The 27,511-nt window shown below is 39.1% G+C and overlaps 1 protein-coding gene across 3 annotated transcripts in view; it reads right to left on the reverse strand.

Annotated features, from left to right (window-relative positions):
* The window catches only part of PEX5L (peroxisomal biogenesis factor 5 like), a 185,185-nt gene that overhangs the window by 47,940 nt on the left and 109,734 nt on the right, over positions 1–27,511 (reverse strand). For all 3 annotated transcript variants that reach the window (XM_024755108.1, XM_024755107.1, XM_024755109.1), the window contains one exon: positions 21,401–21,496. In XM_024755108.1, coding sequence (XP_024610876.1) covers positions 21,401–21,496 — 96 coding nt within the window. The remainder of the gene's footprint in view (positions 1–21,400; positions 21,497–27,511) is intronic.

The raw sequence follows: 27,511 nt of genomic DNA on the forward strand, positions 1-27,511 counted from the left end.
TATGGCACAATTGAATTTGGTAACTGTTCCCAGGTGTGTCTAGAAATAATGTATATTCTGCAGTTGTGTGCAGCATTTTATATATGGTCACTAGATTAAATCCTCTGTATCCTTACTGATCTCTTTCTGCATGATACCAATTTCTTAAAGAGGCATATTAAAATATCCATTGTAATGGTAGATTTATTTCTCTTTATAGTTTTATCCATTTTTGTTTTATATATTTTGAATGTATCTTTTTAGTTTTATACAAGTTTTGGAATGGTTTTATCTTCCTATGAATTGAGCCTTTTATATTAGTTAGAAATTCATTTTTGCCTTTAGTATTGCTTTTGCCTTAAGGTTTTTTTTTTCTTTTTCTTGTACTTCATACTAATAGCTATGTCAACTTTCTTTTGATTATAGTTTGCTTGGTATACATTTTCCATGATTTTTCTTTCAGACTTTTTGTGTCCTTATGTTTTAGGGGTGTCTTTTATAAACAGTCTAGAATTTGTTTTATTTTAAATCTTATCAGCTAATCTGTCATTTAACTGGAGAGATAGGATAATTTACACAATAACTGATATATGTGGATTTATTTCTCCATCTTATTTTGTTCTATTTTTCTCCTTTATGCCATTTTTTTTGAATGACTAAGGCTTTAAAAAATTCTTTAATTCTATTCTTTCTCCTTTAATAGGTTGGAAGTCATACATTCTATTTCTACCATTTTTGTGATTACCCTTAAAAATTTAACATGTATATTTCACAAAAGTCTAAAGTTAATACATATATTCATCCCCCTCCTGAACAACACAAAAATTTAGGCTCTAATTGCAATCATTATTATATTTTTTCTAAAAGTTCTATTTTTTCCAAATTTGCCCAGTTACTATTGATAGTCATTTGTCTTTTACTGGTGCTTTCAATTCCCTCTTTTATTTATTTAATGAAACATTCTTTTATATTCTATATCTGATAATTCTTAAGTCTTTGAGGTATGATCTATTTGTTGTTTCTGCTGACTCTTACTCAGGGTTTCCTTTCCTACATGTTTTGAGTTATCTGATTTCGAACTTATATATTTTGGGAAATTTATCTGTGAAGATTTCCTGGGGCTTGGTTTGAGAAGCATTCCTTTAGAGAGAATGTGTGTGTGTGTGTGTGTGTTTATGTATGGGTATCTATGTATGTATATATTTATGTAAGTGTACCATGTATGTGCATGTGATATATGTCATGCATATAAGGTTTAATGTACACATGTGTATTTGAGTTTGTGTGTTTATATACGCACGTGTTTATGTATGCATGTTTGTGTGTGTGTGTTTGTGTATTTGTGTGTGTATGTGTGTGTGTATGTTTGTGTTTTGTGTGTGTATTGTGTGTGTTTCTGTGTGTGTTTGTGTGTGTGTGTTTGTGTGTGTGTATGTGTTTGGCAGCTGGCTGGAGGCACCACCATGGAGGGCTGCTTTAAATTGAATTCTCGGCTTAGTATTTTTAGGACCACACAAGTATGAATCACAGCCTAACTTGCATGAAGACTGCTCATTGTTCCATATTCTCTTAGGAGACCCCACTAACCAATTCTATACATTTTTAGAATTCCTCAAAGTTTCTGGCCTGTTACAGTATCCCTGTCTATTATTAATAACTGATACACATTTCCTTCCCCAGCTTATCCTTCATTGACATGTGGCCCTTCAAATTCCCTGGCTTTTTAAAACCTTAACTCCCCACTTTGTTTAGGCCCAAGATTTTGTTTATTATCAACCATGTGACTGTTAAAATCCTTAGCTGCAGGTAAATGGGATTAACAGATAATTTAAGGTAGATGCTAGTGTTAGTGCTTATTTATACTCTGAATTTATGCTGCTATTTCACATTTTTGGCCTCTGAGGACTTCTCTTCCTCTGTTTAATGCTAATTCACACACTTAAGATATTTTTTATTTATAATAGAAGAGTTGAAGAGTACCTACCATATTGCAGGCCTTTCTTTGTACTTTTAACTTTTATTTTCTAAGTTTGATTATACATTCAATGCATAAAGATTCACAGTTATTGTATCCTCAATGTAAAATTTACTTGTAATCAATATGAACTGTTATTCCATTTGATCCTTTTTGGTTTGAATTCTACTTTACCTAGTATTGTGTCTAGTTTAGCTTTGCCCATCTCATTATTACTAGTTTTTCTGTATAATTGTTTTCTATATAATTTTGTTTGCTCGTATTTCTTATAAAAACATTTAATTGTAATTTATATTCAAAACTGTTAGAGTATCTTTGTTTTCTAATAGAAGAATTTAACTAATATTTATCGTGAAAATTGAGATAAGAGGACTGAATTTGGTTCTTTCCCCCTATCATTTGCCATATTGATAAGCTTTTTCCTCCTGCTTTCTGTCCTTTATTAATTTGAATTTAATTACTTTTTATTGTATTAGTTACCATTCAATTAAAGACAATTTTGACCTTTTATTTCTCTCCTGATTCAATAACCAATATAATATTGAATTCCTTCATTTAAGGTGAGAGATTATTTATCCTTTTTATTCCTTTCCACTTCTACTTTAGCTTCCCAGTATTTGCTGAAAAATCAAGTTTCTAGCCCTAGATTGTTAAGACATTATGCATGTTTTCTTTCAGGAATCTTAGAATATTTTTTTACAAATCCTTAAAAGTTTCTGGCATTTTAGTGGCATCTGTTCCTATCATTCAGTACTGATAAAGATTTTTTCCACCTGTGTTTTGATTATTTCAATAACTTGAGACAGGTTAAAATCAGACAAATAAAATTCAGAAAATTAAATTTCCCTTAAATTGCATTTAACTTGAATGTATCAGGGCTGCCTGTACATATTGATACACCCTTAAAACACATGAATCCAACTTCAAGTGTAGTAAATAATGGAGATCTTTACTACAGCTTTTCTTGAAGAAGTGTTAACAGTCCCTTATCTTGAAGCCATAAATTCATTTACTTCTGATGAGTTGTGTAAGTTGCACTGGGAATCAAGAGATTTAAATTTTAGATCCACTAATGTTATTAGACTTGGGAAATTTTACTTAAAATCTCTGGTGAAGGCAACAGTATGTACAGAAAGCCACTGTCCTTGGACCTGCAAGGCTTGGGTTTGGATTCTGACTATTGCTACTTACTAACGTATTGGGGAATTTCCCCACCTACAAATGGCTTACTACTATTTAACTCAAGATTATTTTGAGAATGAAATGTGATAGCCTATTTGCAAAACTTAGTACAGGCTTGACAAATAACAGATAATAGTGTTATAGCACAGTAGGATAACAGCAAATAAAGATATCTCAAAAATAAGGGACTTGAAAAATAAATAATTTAACCAATGTATTGATTCATTTCACTAAGAACACTTTATATATATGTATGTGTGTATATATATATATATACACACACACACATACATACACACACACACATATATATATATATATATATAGAAAGTCTTATCTGGCCCACTCCCCCAGTGTTCTGATATAGCTTGCTCTATAATTACAGGCTTAAGGAGAAAAAAGTTTTCAACACAGGCTATAAAATGTATTGGTTGTTATGGAGACCATAGTCTCTAATCAGCAAATCTAGAATCTGATAATCTTGTTGAAGGAAGAGGCTTTCTCCTTTGAGAAGAGAAAATCTACTCTTTCTGGTAGAAGAGGTGGGGATTCATTCTGGCAGGTGACATATTATGGGGTAATGGTACTGATTTTCTTTTCCCTTTGGCCTTGAGGTAAGGAAACATAAGGATGTGACTTCTAAATAAGAGTCACAAATTTGTTTGCAAAATCAGGTATAGATTAAAAAGCAATTGACATAAATTAATGTTTTTTTCAGTAAAGACTTAATTGACCCTATACTTTTGTACTGTTCTTTTCTTCAATATACTGTAATTCAGCATCATGCTTTTTACATTAAAAATATAAGTGGGATACAACACTCAGTCTGGTTTTTACAAAATCATAAACATTGCTATTTGGTCAAGTTTTCCCAAAGAAAATAGGGCAGAAATGTCCAAATGAGTGTTAGACTATCAAATTATGCTATTGTGCTTATGTCTTATATTGAAGAGAATAGAATTCTTTAAGTACATTCAACAGAAGGTTGAATTATATCAATACTTTTCAATGCCATATAAAATCATGTAAATTCTATACTTTTCCTTCATTTGCACTGAGCACAGTTTGTGACTACATCTCAGTGCGCCATTCTGGGGAGTGGAGACACAACAGCAAACACGACAAAGTCCCACACTCATGGAGTTTCCAGTCTAGTAGAAGGATATGGTACATAGATAAATATAAATTCAGATGGTTATTAATACCTTGAGAAGTAATTACATAGGACAATCATGGATGACTTCTTTTAGAAGACTTCTTTTAGTGATCAAGGAAGACCTCTTAAAGGGGGTGACACATGAGCCGAGACCTAAACAACCCAGGCAAGAGCATTCTGGACAGAGAATATGGAGCTGGGCATAAGCTTGGAGGGATGAAGGAACAGAAAAGCCAGTGCGGCTAAAATGTCCTATGGGATAGGGAGGAGGGACAAGAGGGAACGACAGCAGGGGTCAGATCATGTCCTGTGGACCATAAGTAAGGACTCTGGATCTCATTTTATTTGTGATGGGAAACTACTGGCAGATTTCAATTGCCATTATTGGCAGGGAAGTAACAGGATCTGATATACCATTTGAGAAGAGAACTTACAGAACTTACAGGGGAGCAAGACTGAAAGCTGGGAGACAAGGTAGGAGGCTGTGGCAGTGGTTTGGGCCAGGGATGCTGCTGGTGTGAAGGAAGTCGTGAGTGGGTGAGATAATAGATGTAGTTGGATTCCTTTAGTTTGGTCATTATTCCAGCAGGTCCTCCTACTGAATTGGCTGTGAGGCTGTAGGGAAAGGAAGGGCATCTTCCAGGACTTTGGTTTGAGCAGATTGTGGTGCTATTACTGAAGTGGAGTAGGCACTGGTTTGGAATGGGAGATGAAGAGTTCACTTTTTTTTTTTGCGGTACGCGGGCCTCTCACTGTTGTGGCCCCTCCCGTTGCGGAGCACAGGCTCCGGACGCGCAGGCTCAGCGGACATGGCTTATGGGCCCAGCCGCTCCGCGGCATGTGGGATCTTCCCAGACCGGGGCACGAACCCGCGTCCCCTGAATCGGCAGGTGGACTCCCAACCACTGCGCCACCAGGGAAGCCCCGAAGAGTTCATTTTTTGACATGTTACACATACACTGGATACTAGAATCCAAGTGGCAGTATCAGTAGGCAATTAGATCTCCCGGGAGAAGTCAAGGTTGAAAAATCAGATTGAGAGCCATCGGGGTATAGGTGGTATTTACATCCACGGGACCGAAAGAGATGGCTAAGGAGAAAATGTAGGTGAGGAAGAGAGAAGGAGCGAGAGCTGTGTCCTGGGGCTCTGTAATATAGACATAGAGGAGCCAGCAAAGGAGACTGGGGAGGAAGGGCCTGTGAGGCAGGAGAAAACCAGTATCTAGCACAACGCACTGCTTGGCACATAATACACATTCCATACAAATCTGCTGGAGGAAAGCATGAATGATATGGCTTCTGCCTCCTCTGCCTGCCTCTTCATCTCTTCTCCCACTGCTCCTCCAGGCCCACCCTGCATTCTAACCATACCCAATGACGCCCGCAGGTCCTCAACGCAAAGACACTCTTCTATGCCTCTGTGCGTTTGCACGTTTTCTTCCCTCTGCTTTGAATGCCTTCTCCCTTCTGCTCGCACTCCTTTTTTAAACTGTGAGCGTGATGCCTGCTCTTGGAAAACCTTCTCTGTCCCTGTATTAGGATTCTGCATTATCCTCCACCAGATTCTGAGCTAGCTGAAGGCAAGCATAGTTCTCTCTCATTTCGGTATCTCTAGTGCCTAATGTAGAGCCTGAAAATAATAGTCACTTAACAAGTGTAACGCTTTTTTAAAACAAATATATGACGGCATCATTCAATCTTTGAGGATCAATTCAACTTCCTAGGCAACTTTACATTCTCCCTAGTTTATGTATTATCCCCCAAACTCTATGAGCAGGTTTCTGGTTAGTTTACCAAACCCACAGAACAAAGTGGCACAGCATGTTCAGAGCTCTCTACTTGTGCTTATTTTACTGAAACAGAAGATGCCTTCTGTTCTGTGCACATCTCATCCATATTTTATACAAGAGAAACCTCCTTTGACAAGGCTTTAGAAACATCACCATTTCACCACAGAGACAATTTAGATATCAACAGTGTAGAAGAGATAAAAAGCATACAGCATGGTTCAAAGTCATATCATAAAGCTTCCTTAAGCAGTCAGTATCATTCAGTGGATTCATGTAAAATGCTCCTGTTCTTTTGAAAATATTTCAAAGATCCTATAAAGGTTGTGAAGAAGTCCAATGAATCGGAATAATTTTACTGGATCACAATGCTGCTCCATCAATCTCATGTTTAACAATGAGGCAGTATTACACATGCACCATCAATTTCTCAAAGTGCCTGCTAAAACACAGATGTGACACAGATGTGACACAGATGTGACACAGATGTGGAGCTAGTGTTCAGAGCTAAAATAGGAGCCTATTTGAGAAAAATTTTAAAAGAGCGCTCTTGTTCCTGTCATTAATCCTTCCTGAATCCTGGTACAATTGTAAAGAGCATCAAACCATATTTTTTCAGCATGGGAAAGAATTATCTTGTAAATGGCACAGTATTTCCAGTCATTTTAGTTGAACCTTGAGTATTTGTCCAGAACATGTCTTGTGACATATCCCTTGTAATTCATTTTGTTGAAATCTGTTAACTTCAATAAGTATACTAATAAAGGAAGGAAAAACACTAGAGTGATAGAGAAAAATGTGGGAAGGCTAAGAAAAACAGTAAAAACATGAAAGGAATATTAAACCAATAATAAAATATACATAAACTATAAAACATACTATAAATTATATAATTCAGTGGCCAATTAAGATAAAGGACAGACAGAAACAGGAAAAAAGTAAAAAGACAAATATATATTCAGTAGGTAAAAAAGGAAGAGGATTGCTTATTTACTAAAAATATGCTTCAATCCTAGTGATATCTTCTTTTTGAAATTATTATTCCCAGGTTTAAAAAAAATTAAAGGTTGAAAATATACTGTCCTTAAGAAGAACTTCACAGGAACACAGATCTAGCAATGATGTTGGCAGAAACTGGAAAGTATACTCTGGGTGATAGAGCAGTCAGTAATCTTGCGTTTCTCCCTCACCATTAGAACCTTGACAAGGAACTTGCTAGGTAAAGATCTAGTAATTAGAGAATTTACTTAGAGGTGAAAAATAACTGAATCCAGTGATATAAATTCATGCAAGGAATTCAGCAACAAATCCAATCAGAACTAGATGCTCTCTTTTCCCATAATGGCTTAAATTGCTGCAGTAGGAATTTAGATTAGACATAAGGAAATATATTCTGATTGAAATGATTGCAAGACATTGAAATGGGTCACCTAGGAAAGTTTTGGAATATTATTTCCTAGCAACTGCTAAAAATAGAACTGATACTCAGGGATGGCCGTAGGCAAACGTGAAGAATCATAGATTCACAGATCGTGACAGCAGAAGACAGCCTTAGAAATCATCAAATCCAGAGGTTCCTAAATTTGTCTTCACACTGAATCACCTGGGGGGATCTTTTCAAAATTTCCAAACCCAGGCCACAGCCAGGGCCACTGCAATCACAGTACCAGTACCTTGGAGTGGGACAAGCATCAGTATTTTGGGAAGCTCCCCAGGTATTTCCAGTGGGCAGCCTAATTAGGGTATCATGGATCTAATGAATGGTCTCAGGTTACAGATAAAGAAATGGAGGCACAGAAGAGGAAAAGGACTTTTCCAACCCTGACAGGGCAGTGAATGGCCCAGGAGAAATAGAGTCCAAGTCTCCTGGCCCTGATCTGACACACAGGGTGTATTTTAAGAAAAAACAAAAAGAAAAAACCCCAAACAACTTATTTTATGTTTATGAAATCAATATCTATATCATTTAAAAAAAAACCATTGAAATTGCCAATGAAAATTAATAATCTCTCAATCTCACTATCCAGAGATGTTTTTAATTACTGTTGATACCTTTGCTTTTCCTTCTACTCTTTTCTCAAAGTTCATGTGTACTTTTAAACTTTTGTAAAAGTTAGGATCATCCCTCTGAGCATGGCAGTAGGCTTTCTGGAAATCCAGGGAGCTAGAGGTACTGATGGCGTTGGGCGATGCTGGGGCATACAGCTGCCGTCTTCCCCCCATTCCGTGACAGACACACAGCGTGAGGCCCCATCTTTCCTGACACCTGCATTTAGCCTGAGAACCAAATGGATTCAGGATGGACTAGGTAAGTTCTTCCTGAGTACAGACACAAAGCCCAAGTGTAAAAGGCCTTCCTTGTGGACTTAGTGTCACCAACAGCTGCACATCCATATTAGAGATTCTAGAGAAGCTGCATGTGCTTCCACTCATGTGGCCACTTCACTTCCATTGTGCTTGGGATCCTTGCCTGAACAAGTCAGGACCTCAACTAAATTTACAGTGTATTTGTATGTGTGCATGTGCGTATGTGTGCGTGTGTGTATTCTTAGCCATCCAAAATAATAATGCAAAGCTATTATTTTGAATGGGGTAAATATCACTGATCCAAATAATCATTGTGATTTGGTGGATCCATAAAATCAAACTTCACTAATGAAATAAATAATTCCAATTTCGAAGTCCATATTGTATTATTGCCAACTGGCTAATTAAAACTTAAACCTAATTGATGAGGTGACTTAAATCTGATGCTCACAATTGAATGCCTGTTCAGCACAGGTAGAGAAAGAATGCTTTAGTATCAAAAGCCAGCTTATTTTTGAAAAGGAAGATTCTCTTTAGAAAACCAAATGAGTCACAAGAAATGATTTAGACAAGGAAGTGGTAACTTGAAATGGAGCTTTCGCAAGTGTGTTCTTTACATCAATGGCTTCGATAAACACCGTTGCCATCACAGAAACACATCTCAGTTTTGTTTTTTTTTGGTTTTTTTTGTTTTTTCTGCGGTACGCAGGCCTCTCACTGTTGTGGCCTCTCCCGTTGCGGAGCACAAGCTCCGGATGTGCAGGCTCAGCGGCCATGGCCCACGGGCCCAGCCGCTCCACGGCATGTGGGATCTTCCCGGACCGGGGCACGAACCCGCTCCCCCTGCATCGGCAGGCGGACTCTCAACCACTGCGCCACCAGGGAAGCCCCACATCTCAGTTTAATAAGGGGATTGGTTTTACTTATTCTGTGAAAATGAAATATTTTTTCACAATTAGGTTTAAGGGTAGAGTGATCTATCTACTTTCCTTCTGTAGTCAGATCAGGTAGTCAATCTTGCATATGTCTGCATTTTCACCCCAGAGCCATGCAGGACACAGAAATAGAACATCTGAACGCTCATTCCTTTTCTGACTGCCCAAGCTTTTTGATATAGGAAGCAAATGGTGTTAATAATCATAATATTCTGATCTGGGGGCTTGACTAGAGGTTATTTATTTATCCATCTTTATTCTTTGGATATAAGGTAACTAGGGATATAAGGGATATCCCGGTAAACCTTTTATTCTCAGATTTCACCATGCAATTCAGTTTTTCATGGGAAATCAAATTCATCTCCAATTATTTGCATGTGGCTCATGTATGATATTGACAATTTCTAGCTATGTTTTAATACCTCTCTGCCTTTTACTTTCTCTCCATGCCTCTAGCCCTCTTGGTCCATTAAATATAGCTGTGAGGTCAGGGATTGATGTATATTTCAAATAATACCAAGTCACTTGAATATAAATTAAAACCAACATATTAAAGAAATCTCATGTAAGAAAAACACATTTCTAAACTAAATTCCAATTTTGAGTAATTTTTAATATTGTTTACTATCTGAATTCAGAAGTTCCTCCCTTTATCAACAGCTCCAAGGTAATGTGCAAATGTGGGTTCCAGTTCTGCCTGCCAGTAATCAGCAGTGTTTGCTTGGGTGAGTCCGTTAGTGTCTCTGGATTTCAGCCCCTTCTCTACAGTGATGAGGTGGGCCCTATGAATCCCTGGCATGAAGCAGAAACTCTAAAATGGCCTGTGACATCTCTCACAGTTCAGTACCAGAGGTTCCAGAGAAGACTGGGCATCTCTTGGAATGTCATTAAGATCTGTGATGGTTAATTTTATGTGTCAACTTGACTGGCCCATAGAGTACCCAGACATTTGGTCAAACATTTCTGTGTGCCTGTTTCTATATGATGTTAGCATTTGAACTGGTAGACTGAGTAAAGAAGTGGCCCTCTCCAACGCAGGTCGCCATCATCTAATCCAGTGAGGGCCTGAATAGAACAAAAAGGCAGAGGAAGGGAGAATTCTTTCTACTTGTCTCCTTGAGCTGGGACATTGGTCTTCTATATTCAGACTGGGACTTATACCATTGGCTCTCCTGGTCCTCAGGCCTTTGGATTTGGACTGAAACTACACCACCAGCTTTTCTGGGTCTCCAGCTTTCAGATGGCATACTGTGGAACTTCTCAGCCTCCATAACTGTGTGAGCCAATTCCTTATAGTAAATCTCAGTCTGTCTTTATCTCTATCTTTATATCCTACTGGTTCTGTTTCTCTGGAGAACACTGACTAACACAAGATCTAAGAGGCTGATGATTGACCATCTGGGAGGAGGAAGAAGGACTGGTTACCCTCATGGAAAAGAATCACTTTCTTAATCAACAGGAATTATTTATGTATGGAATATCAACTGTGTACCATCATTGTGTGGTATATTTTATGCCCTAGTCAAATGAATAAAGGAAATTCGCTTCACCCACAGGGAGTTTACTGATTCTTTACAGAACTCTATAGGGTTGTGTGTTTGATGTTCTGCTTATTAAACCAAAGAGAAGTATTTGTCATCAAAAAAGAGATATCTCTCATCATCCAGTATTTTGATTTTATGAAAACCTTTTGAAACCAACATGGGCAGATAGCTCTACTGACCTGAATATAGCATTAAAGACTAGAATTATTTTAACCCCTGACTTCACTATTTGACAAAAATAAGGGATTTAACCTGCAGATCTCATTTTTGTTCCTTTTCAATAAACCAGGATTAATAATATTCAACATTACAGGAAGTTTTATAGAATAGCAATGATTGGTTTATATGGCATGGAATTGCTAATCAAGAGATGGGGTTTTGAAGACATAGAAAACAAATTTATGGTTACCAAAGGGGAAAGAGGGGGGAGAGGGATAAATTAGGAGTTTGGGATTAGCAGACACAAACTACTATATATAAAACAGATAAACAACAAGGTCCTACTGCATAGCACAGGGAACTATAGTCAATATCCCATAGTAAACCATAATGGAAAAGAATATGAAAGAGAATATATGTGCGTGTGTGTGTGTACAACTGAATCACTTTGCTGTACACCAGAAACTAACACAACATTGTAAATCAACTATACTTCAATTAAAAAAAAAAGTGATGGGGTTTTGTATGTTCCAGATAAATAGACTTACATTATTCCTCCTACAGAAATAAAATTCCTAGTAAATTATTTAATAGTTGGCCCTAAAAGTAAAAAAAAATCCAGGAGAGAGAAAGAGATATTGAGAGAGAGGCTTCCTAATATTCCTCCAAATATCAGAGCTGGAGGGTACCTGTGACAGAGACTGCTAGCTGTCAGTCAAAATATACTTTCCTTTCTTCTGTGGTGGTGGAACTGTGGCCATTTCCCAGCCTCCCTTGCAGTTTGGGGCATGGGTGGTGGTGGAGTGATGTGTTCGACTAAGCTTCAGCCAGTGGAGTGTGAGCAGATGAGATCTGGGCCAGAGCTTTTAGGAAGGTGGGCCTGCCTCCTTCAAGCTCTCCCTCCCCTGGTGGGGGCTGGAGAAACAACACACTTGTGACTTGGCTTTGACCATGCAGGGGAGGATAATACCTTAAGGGGTCGAGGGGAAACAAATGGCAAGGAACCTGGGACCCTAAATGGTGGCATTGAGCAGATCTGCCTGCTAGTCAGGGTGTTAAGGGAATTTATCCTGGCTACCTTTTGGTCTGGAGCTTGTCTGCAAATATGATGGTCTAGAAGACCAATCTGTGGATAACTGAAGTTTTGTTAGAATGGGTCAAGTCACTACTATATATAAAATAGATAACCAATAAGGACCTACTATACAGCACAAGGAACTCTACTCAATGCTCTGTAATGGCCTGTATGGGAAAAGAACCTAAAAGAGAGGATACATGTATAAGTATGACAGATTCACTTCGCTGTACACCTAAAACTAACACAGCATTGTAAATTAACTATACCCCAATAAAAATAATAATTAAAAAGAGTCAAGTCAAAGATTTAATTACTTTGGTATTTACACAACGGATATCAAGGGAGAGTGAAAGAATACAGTAACTGTTCAAAACACCGACTTAAATTATGGGTGGACTCTTAAATATCTCTCTTCCTTTAAATAGATTACTTATCCTTAAATTTATCTCAGACCATCTGACATGTCTTTATACTTTCACTCATTTCACCCATGTGGGTTTGTCATGAGTCACTTGACATTAAGTCTCATCTATGCTTCATATCGTTTTTGAGAATCAACTTTTCTTTGTTTAAAAATGGAAGAATATTGACTCATTATGAGATCAACATTGCCAGTTTCCCAATGAATTCACAACACATCTAATCTTTATGTGATCTATCTACACTTTGACGTGGGAAGCATGTTAGCTAACATGACGTGCTAAACTTTAGGAAATCTGTATCTTAAGAAGTTAACCTCAAGATTCCTTCAATATTGCCCAAAGAATGTTTCCATATATTTTCAGAAGATTTTCTTTTTTGAATATTGAATCTAAGTCAGAATGATTTAAGTAGTGTTTAATCCATTAACCTCTTCCACCTACTTCGAAGAGGTGACACTGTCATAGAAAGCAAGAGAAAATATGAGGGGGTGGTAGAGACAGATAATCTTCTTGGTAGGCGGGCACCCAAGTCAGAAGTTTCTTACATGATCCTATATTAACAAAAGGAGTTCAAGAATAGTCTCCAATTCCCTTCAGTCATTTAATTCTGAGGTGCCCATCAGATGTTACATTGTTTTGAACATGACATTTCCTAGTTAAACTTAGAGATAAAGAAGGTCACTCGCATTTCCAGACCAAGGAATGTCTAGTTAGCATTAAGCTCTCTCACTATCCTTGTTCTTAAACAGTAATTACCAATTTGTCTGTGCTTTTTCTTATAGTACTGCTGAGGGAAAGTTAGCCTGGAGTCTGAAGGAGAGTTATCTTGAGAGCTATGTCCTCTGAGATAGGACATAGAAATGGGAAGTTAGGAGGTAGCTTTCAATGATGCTTGCCAAGCACAAAGTTCATCTTCTGTTAGTAAGTTAGTGACATTTCTTAAACACACATTAAAGAAGAGATACTTAGGTGAAATAAATGCATTAGTGGAATAAGTTGCTAATACGTTCAGTTATTCATCCAGCAAAAGTTTGTGGCGCCTCGTTCTGTACCAGCCTCTCTGAAAGGTGCTAAGAACATAAAGATTAGACACGGTCCCCCCTGTAAGAGTTCAAAATCTCCACGTGGAGATGAACATGTAAATCCACAATAACTATACCAGGGGTCCCAAACCCCCCGGCCATGGACTGGTACCAGTCCATGGCCTGTTAGGAACTGGGCCGCATAGCAGGAGGTGAGCAGCAGGTGAGCGAGCAAAGCTTCACCTGTATCTACTGCCTGAGCTCTGCCTCCTGTCAGCATTATGGTGAGTTGTATAATTATTCCATTATAAATTACAACGTAATAATAATAAAGTGCACAATAGATGTAATGCACTTGAATCATCCCAAAACCATCCCCCTGCAAACCCTGGTCCGTGGAAAAATCGTCTTCCACGAAACCGGTCCCTGGTGCCAAAAAGGTTGGGGACCGCTGAACTATACCATGGGATAAACTACGCTTGATGATCTCCTGAGCTGCAAAATACCTGCAATTCTTCCAGATCTTTAAGGGCAGAGCTATCTTACTCAATTTTCTATTCCTAGCACCTAGCTCAGTGCCTGGCCCACAGAAGGAGTTTCAAACATGTCTGATGAATTTGTTGCTACATCCAGTTTATTGTGAAGGCTGAGGCACCTAGAGAGACTAACTAGCTAAACACAGTGCCAGATGCTGGCTGGCTCTTTCTCTCCATGCTGACAGTGATAAGAGGTATTTTTGATGTGTGGTTGCAGGTGTGCTGCCTGCCCGTGTGACCTCCTCTCTCCTCTGTTGACACAGCACAGGTCGCTCTAGGGATCTCCGTTCCTGAGCCCCTGGGGCTCCTTCCCTGCTTCTCACTTCTGTGCCTCCCAGTGCATCTTTCCCAGGGACCTGTTGTAGCTGACAGTGTGTTTAGGCTGCTGGCTAGGAAGAAAATCCAGGAGGAAGTATGGAGGAAACTCCTTCAGGGAAGAGGCACTTTTTTTAAAGGCCCAAATAGAAGTATTTGGCTCTTTGTCCTAAAATTACAATACACTGAGCCGAGATGAAATTGCAGTGACAAAATGTAAGATATGCAGGCAAAAAGCTTCACCCACATAAGGCCTCACAAGATCTAACCATTCAACCTGGGCTTAAGCAATGTTAGTCTTCGCACATAAATAGGTTCCCAGGTCACATAAAATATGCAATAACTGTGCACGTGGTGTTAGTTGTCTTTAGTAGAAGAGATGGAATTTTAGGGCATTTTAGCTCAATGTTAGTTGAATCGCATGTTGTCAGGTATTACATAGTGTAAGTATAGCCTAGTTCATACCATACAGAGTATAAAACATGCCCAATGTTACTCCATGGCAAGATCGGTTGGTGTTACCTGCATTGTAATAAATGTGTCTCACTGACTGACACTGAGACTGAGACAGCCACAGAGGACACTTCAGTACAGTCCCTGGTAGAAATCCATACGTCACAGACAGAATTGATTGTTTACATCAGCTATGAAAATGCAAATACTAAATTACATTAGAAGGTGATACGGCACTTTATAAGCAACAATAGATAGAAGTGTTTCTCACATTAGGTGATTAACAACTAGCCATCCATCCATTAATTCAACAAATATTAAATACTAGGTACTAGGCACTGTTTTAGATCTTGGGGTACAGTGTTAAGTAAGAGAGAAGTTTCCTTTCCTCACAGAGGTTACATTTTAAAGTGGACAGAGAACAAACAGATAAATAAAAACAAATAAGGAAAGACGAAGTGATAAATATAAGGCTGGAAAACAAAACTCTAGGTGCTGTGATAGCAACTGGTGGTCAGGTTCAGCTTTTCTGAGGTGTTGACACTCAAGCTAAAATTTGAATGACAAGAAGAACCCTGCCACATGAAGATCTGGGGGAAGAATGTTCCCTGCAGAGGAAAGACAGAGTGGGGCAGAACTAGAACAAAACATTTCACAATTTGTATGGAAACACAAAAGACCCCGAATAGCCAAAGCAATCTTTGTTTTTTTTTTTTTTTTTGCGGTACGCAGGCCTCTCACTGTTGTGGCCTCTCCCGTTGCGGAGCACAGGCTCTGGACGTGCAGGCTCAGCGGCCATGGCTCACGGGCCCAGCCACTCCGCGGCATGTGGGATCTTCCCGGACCGGGGCACAAACCCGTGTCCCCTGCATCGGCAGGCGGACTCTCAACCACTGTGCCACCAGGGAAGCCCAGCCAAAGCAATCTTGAGAAAGAAAAACGGAGCTAGAGGAATCAAGCTCCCTGACTTCAGACTATACTACAAAGCTACATAATCAGACAGTATGGTACTGGCACAAAAACAGAAATATAGATCAATGGAACAGGATAGAAAGCCCAGAGATAAACCCACGCACATATGGTCACCTTATCTTTGATAAAGGAGGCAAGAATATACAGTGGAGAAAGGACAGCCTCTTCAATAAGTGGTGCTGGAAAAACTGGACAGCTACATGTAAAAGAATGAAATTAGAACATTTCCTAACACCATACACAAAGATAAACTCAAAACGGATTAAAGACCTAAGTGTACGGCCAGACACTATTAAACTCTTAGAGGAAAACATAGGCAGAACACTCCATGACATAAATCACAGCAAGATCCTTTTTGACCCACCTCCTAGAGAAATGGAAATAAAAACAAAAATAAACAAATGGGACCTAATGAAACTTCAAAGCTTTTGCCCAGCAAAGGAAACCACAAACAAAATGGAAAGACAACCCTCAGAATGGAAGAAAATATCTGCAAAAGAAGCAACTGACAAAGGATTAATCTCCAAAATTTACAAGCAGCTCATGCAGCTCAATATCAAAAAAACAAACAACCCAATCCAAAAATGGGCAGAAGACCTAAATAGACATTTCTCCAAAGAAGATATACAGATTGCCAACAAACACATGAAAGAATGCTCAACATCAATCATTAGAGAAATGCAAATCAAAACTACAATGAGATATCATCTCACACCAGTCAGAATGGCCATCATCAAAAAATCTACAAACAATAAATGCTGGAGAGGGTGTGGAGAAAAGGGAACCCTCTTGCACTGTTGGTGGGAATGTAAATTGATACAGCCACTATGGAGAACAGTATGGAGGTTCCTTAAAAAACTAAAAATAGAACTACCATATGACCCAGCAATCCCACTACTGGGCATAAACCCTGAGAAAACCATAATTCAAAAAGAGTCATGTACCACAATGTTCATTGCAGCTCTATATACAGTAGCAAGGACATGGAAGCAACCTAAGTGTACATCGACAGATGAATGGATAAAGAAGATGTGGCACACACATACAATGGAATATTACTCAGTCATAAGAAGAAACGAAATTGAGTTATTTGTAGTGAGGTGGATGGACCTAGAGAATGTCATACAGAGTGAAGTAAGTCAGAAAGAGAAAAACAAATACCATATGCTAACACATATATATGGAATCTAAAAAAAGAAAAAAAATGGTCATGAAGAACTTAGGGGCAAGACGGGAATAAAGACACAGACCTACTAGAGAATGGACTTCCGGATATGGGGAGGGGGAAGGGTAAGCTGGGACAAAGTGAGAGAGTGGCATGGACATATATATACTACCAAATGTAAAATAGATAGCGAGTGGGAAGCAGCCACATAGCACAGGGAGATCAGCTTGGTGCTTTGTGACCACCTAGGGGGTGGAATAGGGAGGGTAGGAGGGAGGGAGACGCAAGAAGGAAAAGATATGCGATATATATATAACTGATTCATTTTGTTGTAAAGCAGAAACTAACACACCATTGTAAATCAATTATACTCCAATAATGATGTTAAAAAAAATCAGTCCCTATGCTCACCTCTGTTTAAACATCTGTCAAATAAAATAATAACTGTTTAAAAAAATAAAAGAGAGTGGGGACAGCAGGCAATGAGGCTGTTGTGCAAGAGGAATAGAGAGCAGAGCAGTGCCCCTGGAGCTTGTGAGGGGATTAGGCGTAGAAGGAGGACCAGGTGCCAAGTCATGAGGCAGGATGATGACCAAAAAATATGAGGGTTTAAGAATGGAATAGAATGTGAAATAGAAGGAATATTGGCATCAGTGATATAAAAATGGAGACTTTGGAAAAATTCAACTTGCTCCAGGCATGGTTTTCATCTGGGTCTTACTAGTGTTTGGAACAGTCTCTGATGAAGCCAGTCTGTGGTGCCATTCTTTATTGGTCTTGAAATGAAGAATGTGGCACTTTTAGTTATCTTAAGAATCTTAGACTCTAATAGTGTCTATAGTTTACCACTTCTTCCTTGATTACCAACGTAATACATGTTTATGATAGAACATTTGGAAAATATAGATAGCTAATGGAAGAAATCACTCCAAATCCAGCCACCCAAGGATAACTACTGTTAAGGTCAGGGCACAGACTCTCTTTATGCTTATACAGTGCAGTGATTCAGAATATGGGCTCTGGAGTCTGGGTGAAAATCATGACTTTGTAACTTGCTAAATGAGAGTTGTTCATTTTCAGTCTATCTTAATTGCTTATAAAATGCCACGTAACTGTCTGCAATATCTTTAAGCCTCAGTTTTCTCATCTGCAGAATGAAAATAGTAATATTACCTTCCTCATAAGACTGCTGGGAGGATTAAATGAGAATCCACGCAAAGCTCCTGAGGGAGTGCCTGGCACACAGTATGTATTCTAACCTGTTAGGTATTAAGCTACTATCATTTTACGAAGTTGGGATCATATTGTAAAACTGTCAATAAATAAATTATTCTAACATGTTAGGTATTAAGCTACTATCATTTTACGAAGTTGGGATCATATTGTAAAACTCAGTATATAAATTATTCCAATTATCACTAGACATTTTTACACGATGTTAAATATTTTTCTATGACGTAGTTTTTAATGGTTACATAGCATTTTATTGTAGAGATATTAACTTAGTTAATTCTCTGTAATGGGACACTTGAGCTGTTCCCAAATTTTCACTATTTAAAAAAATTCTACAGATAAAATGTTGCAAACTTTTATGATTATTTCTCTAGCATAAATTCTGAGAAGTGGCTGGGTCAAGGGACATGTATATTTCCAAGACTCGGATCCGTTTTATTATGTCTTCTACTATGGATTTAGATTAAACCCTGGATAAGAGTAATGCTGGGAAGTAAGTAGTTCACATGTGTGTGCAGTTTTGAAGGTCTGATATACCATCAGCTTAGTGAAACATAACCCCCGCCCCCATGCCTTGTGCCTATTTTCTGCACACCTGTTCACACCTTCCCGTCAGCATCATCCGCCCTCATTCCTTAAGGAAGCTTCTCAGTTCCAGGCTTCCAGCTGAGCAAATGTGCTTACAATTTTCTGCTTTGCTGGGAATTCTGTACTTACCATTGACTTCACTTGAAGATACAAACGTATAGCATTCTTAGTATATTAGACATCCAAGCCCCTCATCTTATAATGAAGAAACTAAAGTAGAAGGGAGCAAATGTCTTGTCTGAGTCGGTCATCTGGTCCATGCCATTGTTAGACAACTACTCAAAGCTAGCTCATTCCTTTATCTCTTGTACCTAGTTCAGCAGCCAGCACAAATGTTTGCTGAATGACTACTTCAAGTAACTTACAGCATTTTAGGATTTTGCAGCTGGAAAGGACCATAGAGGTGTGGAAAAATGAGACTTATATTGGTTAATGAGATGTTTGTTGTTATTTAGTTATTAGCAACAAGTTGGAATAACAACTCTGGTCTCTCAATTCCAAAGAGACAAGGAGAAGCCAGGAGAAAACAAGGCTTCCTGGGGTGAATGGGTGTCATGTAGAGAAGGAATTCACCTAATTGTGCCTTGTTCCAGAGAGGGCAAAGCCAGGGGTAAGAAAACTGGTAGTTGCTTGTAGGCCAATTTCAGCCTAATTCAGGGAAGAGCTTCTTTAATTGTTAGGACTGTCCAAAACCGAAACAGGTTTTCTTGAAAAGTGAGTTGCCCTTAATTGAAAATGTTCAAGTAGAAACAGGGTATGTTTGAAAAGAAAAAAAATTGTTTTGTATGCCTGGTTGGGATAGATGACTTCTAAGGTCTCTACCAAAACTAAGATTAAGTGACTTTATGAATAGATAGATACACAGATGGACAATTTTTTCCTTGTTGATATGTTACTTTGTAACTAAGTCTTTGTAATTAAGTCTTGAGTTTGAACTCATTGTCTCATTATAAATGGGACCAGAGAAAGTAACATACCACTGTAAAGGAATTATGCTTCAATAAAGATGTTAAAAAAAAAATAAAAATAAATGGGACCAGATAAAGTCTTTACTGCCCCAAGATTCTATGGTTCTAAATCTTCTTCTTTTTAATGCTAATTCAGTGTCCTATACACAGTAGGAGCTCAAAAGAAACTTAAATTAGCTCTTAAGTCTGGAAAAATCTACATTTAAGATAAACTGAGCTACAGGCCCCATGCAGTTGAACTTAATTGAACTCAGCTGGTCTCAATCAAATCCGTTGATCACGTTCAAGAGCACTAAATATGCCTTAACTTTTAATTAAAAAGGTTAAAATTAAAAGAAGAAATTTGGGTGGATTGTATTGTGATGAGATAAAAGTGTTCTCTTATTAGGTTTCTGAATGATGATAGGAAATTTGGCTGGAATTATTTCCTAGAATATAAAGAATCTTTTTAATATTAAATTGCAAGTGTGATTTTAATTGCACTTCAAGTATGGAGTTACTGAAAGACTGCCCGTAGTATAATAATTTCATCCAAATTCTAGAGGTAAGATGGCCACATAAATGAACCATATTACAGGAATACTTTCAAGTTTCAAGAGTTCACATTAGTAATAGAAATAGAGGTCCCGGCAAGTTCATACTTGGGTTGGGTGAAAAGCTCAACTCTCAAATAGTCTTCTAGCAAAGCTTTGGTGAGAATCATAGATGGCACCTGTGATGCACTCTTTGCACTTTTACCCAGGAAGGAAATGCATAAAAAACAGCAAAGGATACTTTTTTTTTGGCTTCCCTTTTCCCTTTCTTTCAACCTTCTCTCTCCCTCTATCTCTCTTTAGAAGGCTAAATAAGGAAAGTAATGTTCAAATTAAATGTTTCATTTGATTTATCAACATTGTCATTGTTTTGGACACGCTTAACAGTAAAATAAATTATGGCTCAAGTCAAGATGGGCTATCCATTGATTAGAATATCTCAGCCCTGCCTTTTTCCCCCACCCAGTTAGGAAAATTTATACTATTTCAGGGGTAGTAAAACCGTCTGTTTCAGACATTGTGCTAGATGCCAGAGAGAGAAAAACATCAGGCATGAACCCTGGCTTCACAGAAGCATAGCAAATGCATAGCATAGGTTCATCATGGGATACACGCAAGACTCAGAGTTTTCTGACCCAAGACTCCAGAAGTCACTACTAATCTACGACAGAATTGGCATAAGAGGTGACATCTATTAGTCACCCTGGGTGGGAAGTCAAAAGTTCTCTGGTGGCCTGCCCTGGTGGCGCAGTGGTTGGGAGTCCACCTGCCAATGCAGGGGACACAGGTTCGTGCCCCGGTCCGGGAAGATCCCACATGCCGCAGAGCGGCTGGGCCCGTGAGCCATGGCCGCTGAGCCTGGGCGTCCGGAGCCTGTGCTCCGCAACGGGAGAGGCCATAACGGTGAGAGGCCCGCGTACCGGAAAAAAAAAAAAAAAAAAAGTTCTCTGGTAACATGCCTCATCCCAACAATCATAGTCATGATTATTTCATGTCTATAAAGACCCATTTAGTATGTATCCTGCTGAAGTTTGATTTTTTGAATTCCACTCTCAGAAACATAAAACAGAAAAACAAACCAAAAAACTTACCTCCACTGCTGCTTTTGCCCTTTCAAATTCCTCTTCTAAGGAGTGGTTTCTGGAAAGCAATGCACTTCCCCAGCGTTGTTCTTTGGTCAGTCGAGCCTGAAATAAACCAAACACATGGTGTTATTTCGGAATCACATAATACAAAAATGCAAATATTTTTCCTTTTCCCATAGTCCCCTAGAGTTTAAGAAGCACCTTCAACTGATGCCATTTTTGGAGTACTTTGCAAGCATGAGGGTGTCCAAACTGGGAGGGTGCATGCACGTGTCTTCGAGCAGTGAGTCTCAGCCCTGGTTGTATTAAAAACAACGCCCAGGCCCAACCTCCCAAAGACCTTACTTTTCATTGGTCTTGGTTCAAGGCATTGATATTTTAGTAAGTCTCCCCATGTGATTCTAATATGCAGCTAAGATGGAGAATCTCTATTAGTAGGCTAGACCTGGAAGCTGATGTTCGAGCTTTCAGCTTGTTAGGAGGACCAGCCTCAGGTGAAACTGTGAAAGTTGCAGACAGGGAAGGTAGCTGCTAGGTCTTTCTCCTTATACTCAGCTGGGCTTCGTGCCGAATTCTCTTTCCTTTGCCTTATCTCTACTGGCACACATCTGTCTCACGTCCCATTTCCTCAGGACATTGCTCTCTGCTCAATAATACTCACTTAGATAAAATCATGTCTGGTAATGCCAACTGCTATGTCACAATTAACAGGCAATGTGATATACATCTTAACTTAGCTAAATGCAAATATTTCCAGAAGACCCCCCCACAAAGAGTTTGCTGGAATTTAAAAAATGTTATTATTTTAAATTTCACAAACAATGAATACATTCTTTTTTGAAAAAAATTAATCATGGAAAATAAGAGGTGTAATTCTAGACCTTTTTTCTTTGAAGTTACATATATTTACGCACCCATAGATAGAATATCGCAACATCTTTCAAAAAGCTTATTGAAACATGAATGGTATGCTGTTCTGTGCTTTACCTTTTTCTACTCAACAATGTACCTTGGAGAGTTTCCACATTTTGTACTTACAGATCTACCTCAGTCTTTCCCCAGGGATTTCCTAGTAAGTATATACGGTACTTCGATTAGAGCTCTATGAGCATTCAGAGTGTTTCGATTTTTCTCCACGTAACTGCTTGCTTTCTTCTCTATCTTCTTTCTCTGCTGTGAGGTCCACGTGGATAAGATTTTGTCTGATAACTTTTGTACTGCCCCATCCCAAGCCCAGGGCCTGACAAGTGATGCATGCCCCAAGGATGCCTGTGGATGGACTGCGGGAGGAGGGATTGCACTGCTAAGGCAGCTAGGTCTGGGGAGAAGGAGGAGAGAGGCCCGGAGTGGAGTCCCCCGCCCCCTTTCATTGCAGGGCAGGCATGGCTCCTCGGCCAGATGGTACATTGCTGTCCTGCAGGGATGCTCAACCTCCACTTCTATGGGAATTACTTGAACAGGCTTGGGTCCCACCCCAGACCAATGAAGTGACCTCTGAAGGTGGGGCCCAGGAATTAAGTTTGAAAATTAAATTAAGTTTGAAAAGCTCCTGTGGTGATTTTGAAGAGCAGTCATGTTTGAGAACGAAAACTACAGTGAAACTTTGCTCTTCACCCAGCACTTACCATCTATTCCGCTCAGCTGCTTTTCATTCTTTCTCCACGATCCCTGGTCCTCAGGAGGAACCCCCTTCTTTAATGATTATACAGTGGGAACACCAGGGCTCACTAAATGCCAGATGCTGCTTCAAGTCTTTTACTTACTACAACTCACGTTGTCTTTTCAGCAGCCTGAGGTGGGTCCTACCATTAACTCCGTGACTTTGAGGCACAGAGAGCAATTAAGTAATTAACTAAAACCTGCCCCTAGTCTCACAGCTAGTTAAGTGGTAGGGCTGGTGCTTCTGGGCCATGTGCCTAACCACTGGACGCACTGCCTCTCACAGAAGGCTGTGCTCAACTGGCCATTTTAGGAAGATGCAAAACATAGAAAAGCTGTCCCTTGGAGTTCCATGCATGGTTGAGGGTGTTAGCCAAGAAGCCGTCTCAAAGAGTGTGGGCTAAAAATAAAAATAAAGTAATAGGAAAATTTCTGAGCATAAATAACAGTCTTAGACTGCATTTTGCTTTAATGAATGTGAGAGGTTAATTTATTTGAACATTAATATGTTTTCTCCTCCTTGATATATTTATTCCCTGCTGTATCCCTGGCATCTCCTGCAAATAGCTGGTGCTCCATAAATAATCAGCAAATATTGGTTGAAAATATGCTGTCAGGGAATATATGAATGACTGAATTAAAGATATTTCTCTCAAGGTCTCCTGGCCAGTCTGGAGTCTAAAGAGGGTTTATAGGAGATTGGGAGCGACTTGATTTTTTGTCCTATGCCTGGAGTGGCAGAGCTCTGCTAGCAAGCCCTGGTTCTGGGGGTGGGGAGTGGCTGCAGGATGCCCAGGTGGGGTGCCTAGTAAAGGGCAAGGCCTGTGAGCAGCTCAGGGTTGAGACCTCTGGAGCAGCGCCTGTGGTCCGAAACGGGAGGGCCATGAGGGCTGGTAAGGGCCTGCCCTGGCATCAGTGCCTTGCTCTCTGGTGGGCCAGGCCCAGTGGCCATCACGAACAAGCATCCTCCCTTATTCTCTGGGCCCTGTGGAAGCTACTACCTTATTCTAACCCAGACAATCGAGGCAGGAAGGGGGAGATTGATACAGGTTCCAGAGATCAGAATGTGAACATATCTTTTGGGGGGCCACCATTCAGCCCACTTCAACCCTCATCTGACGCTCTTGGGTGACAATATATTTGATTAACAAATATAAAGGTGCAGATGATTTATAACCTTTTAGAATTGATAGCTTGTTAGGGTGTTATAGCCTGGTAGAGAAGTTAACCCCAAAGATGACAGGACTTTACTGTCATGTAGAAAGTTAATCAGTCTTACATCTAACTTGGTAAACTTATTTTGGCATTTCTTTCCCAACTGGCTATATACATCTCTGTTCCTTAATCCTTTGCTTTTGGAACCAACTCTTTTGTCTTCCTGCTGGTTCCTTCATGAATGAAATACACAAATAAATTTTTAAACATGTGGCCACATAGTAAGAAATAAACTTTGTGCATTTATATAATAATGTCATGAATGACATTAGGAGAAGAAAGAGAAAGCACTAATATTTCTTCCCAAGGCACCTCCTTTTATTAGAGGCACTTTTCACCAGTGAAATATGATCTGCCTTTCCTGTGAAGCCTGACCTAACAGGACTCCATTACTGTCACTGGCTTCCCTTCATCACTGTTTCATGACCCAAGTGGATTATGAATCACAGGATGCAAAGCGTACCATATATCAGGAAGAAGAGGAAAATCTCTCTCTCAGGATTCTAGACTTACAGTTCATATTTTCTTTTCTGCCTAAAACAGCAAGTGTAAATAGAGTCTTACTGTGCAAATGAAATTTTATTTTGATAGTGCAGTTACTATTTAGATAAGTGCTATTTTCCACATTGATAGAAAAGCTTTATGTTATTACTGATTCAAATATTATCTACCTCACATTTTAAAGACATTTATTTTGCCCAAGGAAGCATAAAGTAAATGTTATAAAATATAAGAAGGTAGTGAATGTAAACAGAGGCACTTTTCAAGCTGAGAGTAGTATACATCTAAAGATTCTGAGACTTTTTAGCAACTCAGCAGCATGCCCAGACATGCTGATTTAGGACTGAGAATGAAATACAGACTATAACACATAGTAAAGATCAGACTTCTTTTCGAACAACACTTTTTAAAAAATTTACATCTAATTTCATGACAGGCAAAACTGTAATACGGGAAAACGTATATATAATGCTTGTAAACTGCAGGTATTTCTTAGTATTTAACTAGAGGAATGATAAACAGGACAGTTACACCTGTAAGTCTGAGTTGCAGTTATTTTGGTAGCACAATGACTATAATAGCAGTTCTCAAGCTTTAGCATGCATTGGAATCACCTGGAGGTCATGTTCAACCACCCTTTGCGGGGCTCCACGCCCATGGGTTTCTGAGAGTAGGTGTGGGGTGGGCCGTAGAATCGTCTTTTCTAACAAGTTCTCAGGTGATGCTGATACTGCTGGTTCAGGCACCACACTGTGAGAACTTCTGATCCAAAAATTGACATTATGTGCACGTAGGTGGAGCTCTGGAGTTCACAAATATACTCTGATATAGGCATTTCTTTTCTTCTTTGCATGATTTTGAAAAATGCTCCACAGTTAACAGCAACCTCCTGGAAATGCCTTGGCTTTAAAAACAGCATTTTAATTGGTTTAAGCTAATTGGATTTTAGGGTATTACAGTCTCCAAAGAAGAAAGCATTTAATTCCCCCAGCTGTTGATTGCACTGAATGATCGGCACTAGGTGAAGGGAAAGAAGAAAGAAATAAATCACCCTAAAAATAATATTATGCTTTGTTCTCTTTATTCAAAATTATGACTGTGATCAAAATCATGATTTGCAAATGACTGTATTTGTGGCTGTCATTGTCCTAGCATAATTTTGTTGGCTACCCTCTGTAGCAGTTGTTGATACCTTTCCATACAATTGCTAGAGATCTTCCACAGAAACACATTTTAAAAAAGCTCAGCATCTTTCCAAAAGAAATTGAAGGAGAAAAGGGATCTGCTTAACTGTAGAAAAGAAAAATATAACTAGCAGACCTTATATAACGGCCATTAAAAGCATACTCTTGGGCTTCCCTGGTGGCGTAGTGGTTGAAAGTCTGCCTGCCGATGTAGGAGACACGGGTTCGTGCCCCGGTCCGGGAAGATCCCACATGCCACAGAGCGGCTAGGCCCGTGAGCCATAGCCGCTGGGCCTGCGCGTCCGGAGCCTGTGCTCTGCAACGGGAGAGGCCACAACAGTGAGAGGCCTGCGTACCACAAAAAAAAAAAAAAAAAAAAAAAAGCATACTCTCTGAAGTCAGACTGCCTGGGGTCAAATCCTGGTTTACCATTTACTATTAATGGTGACCTTGAACAAATTAATCTCTATAATCCTCAGTTGTTGTTTTTTTCTTTTTTCTTTTGGCTGTGTCATGCGGCCTGTGGTATCTTAATTCACAAACCCTAGGGCCCTTGGCAGTGAAAGCATGGAGTCCTAACCATTGGACTTCCAGGGAATTCCCAATTCTCAGTATTCTCATCTGCCAAGTGTATATTCACTTATGGAGTCCATGTAAGACTCAAGTGCAATAATTCATGTAAATAATACACACAAAATGCTCAGTACATAGGAAGTGCTCAATAAAATTGGCTTTTGGGACTTCCCTGGGAGTCCAGTGGTTAAGACTACACCCTCCCAATGCAGGGGGCACGGGTCTGATCCCTGGTTGGGGAACTAAGATCCTGCACGTCGGCGACGTGGCCAAAAAAAGAAAAATAAACAACAAAAAAATTGGCTTTTGTTATTATCATTTTTCTGGTTAGCGCTTATCAGGTGTGACTTTGGAAATTCATTTAAAAAATCTGTGTTTAGAACACTTTTGTTTAGTGGTTTTTACAGACAAGTTGGACTCATGCTAGAAGAGATCTTCTGAACACTTGCCTCATTAAGGTGGTCAGGATATTTTTTCTTAATCAGTCAACAGACATTTATCATTGAAAGCATACAAAAAACCTGTACCTTATGTGTCAAGAGCAAATTCCCAAAGTTTTGTGCAAAGGTGGGCAGCACATGGTTCCCATCTTCCTCCAACTATGAAATTCTATGTTATGGAACACCAAGGCAAGTCAGGGCTGATTTTTAAAGGGGATGGACAGTCTATTAGCATACTACATAACTAAAAATTATTTTTGGAACTAGCCTCAAAATGATAAAAGAATAAAAATTTGTCCTTTTTTTCTGTCCTTTAACCATTAGCTTCTACTTTTGAATTTTGTAATTTGACAAACATTTTGTTTCTCCTTTTTGTTAGCATCCCTTATTTTTTCACTTTAAAAAGTATTTGGTGAGTACCTAGTATGTGTAGATTTTCTACTATGCTGAAAATGATCTTCAGATTTCTTTCCGTCCTTTTTGCTTTCCTGCTGTTCTTGTTTTCCTGCCTTCTTTGCTTTGTTCCTTTCTTCCATCTTCGCTTG

This window comes from Neophocaena asiaeorientalis, unplaced genomic scaffold (genome assembly GCF_003031525.2).
Source record: "Neophocaena asiaeorientalis asiaeorientalis breed wild unplaced genomic scaffold, Neophocaena_asiaeorientalis_V1.1 scaffold188, whole genome shotgun sequence".
Taxonomy (NCBI): domain Eukaryota; kingdom Metazoa; phylum Chordata; class Mammalia; order Artiodactyla; family Phocoenidae; genus Neophocaena; species Neophocaena asiaeorientalis.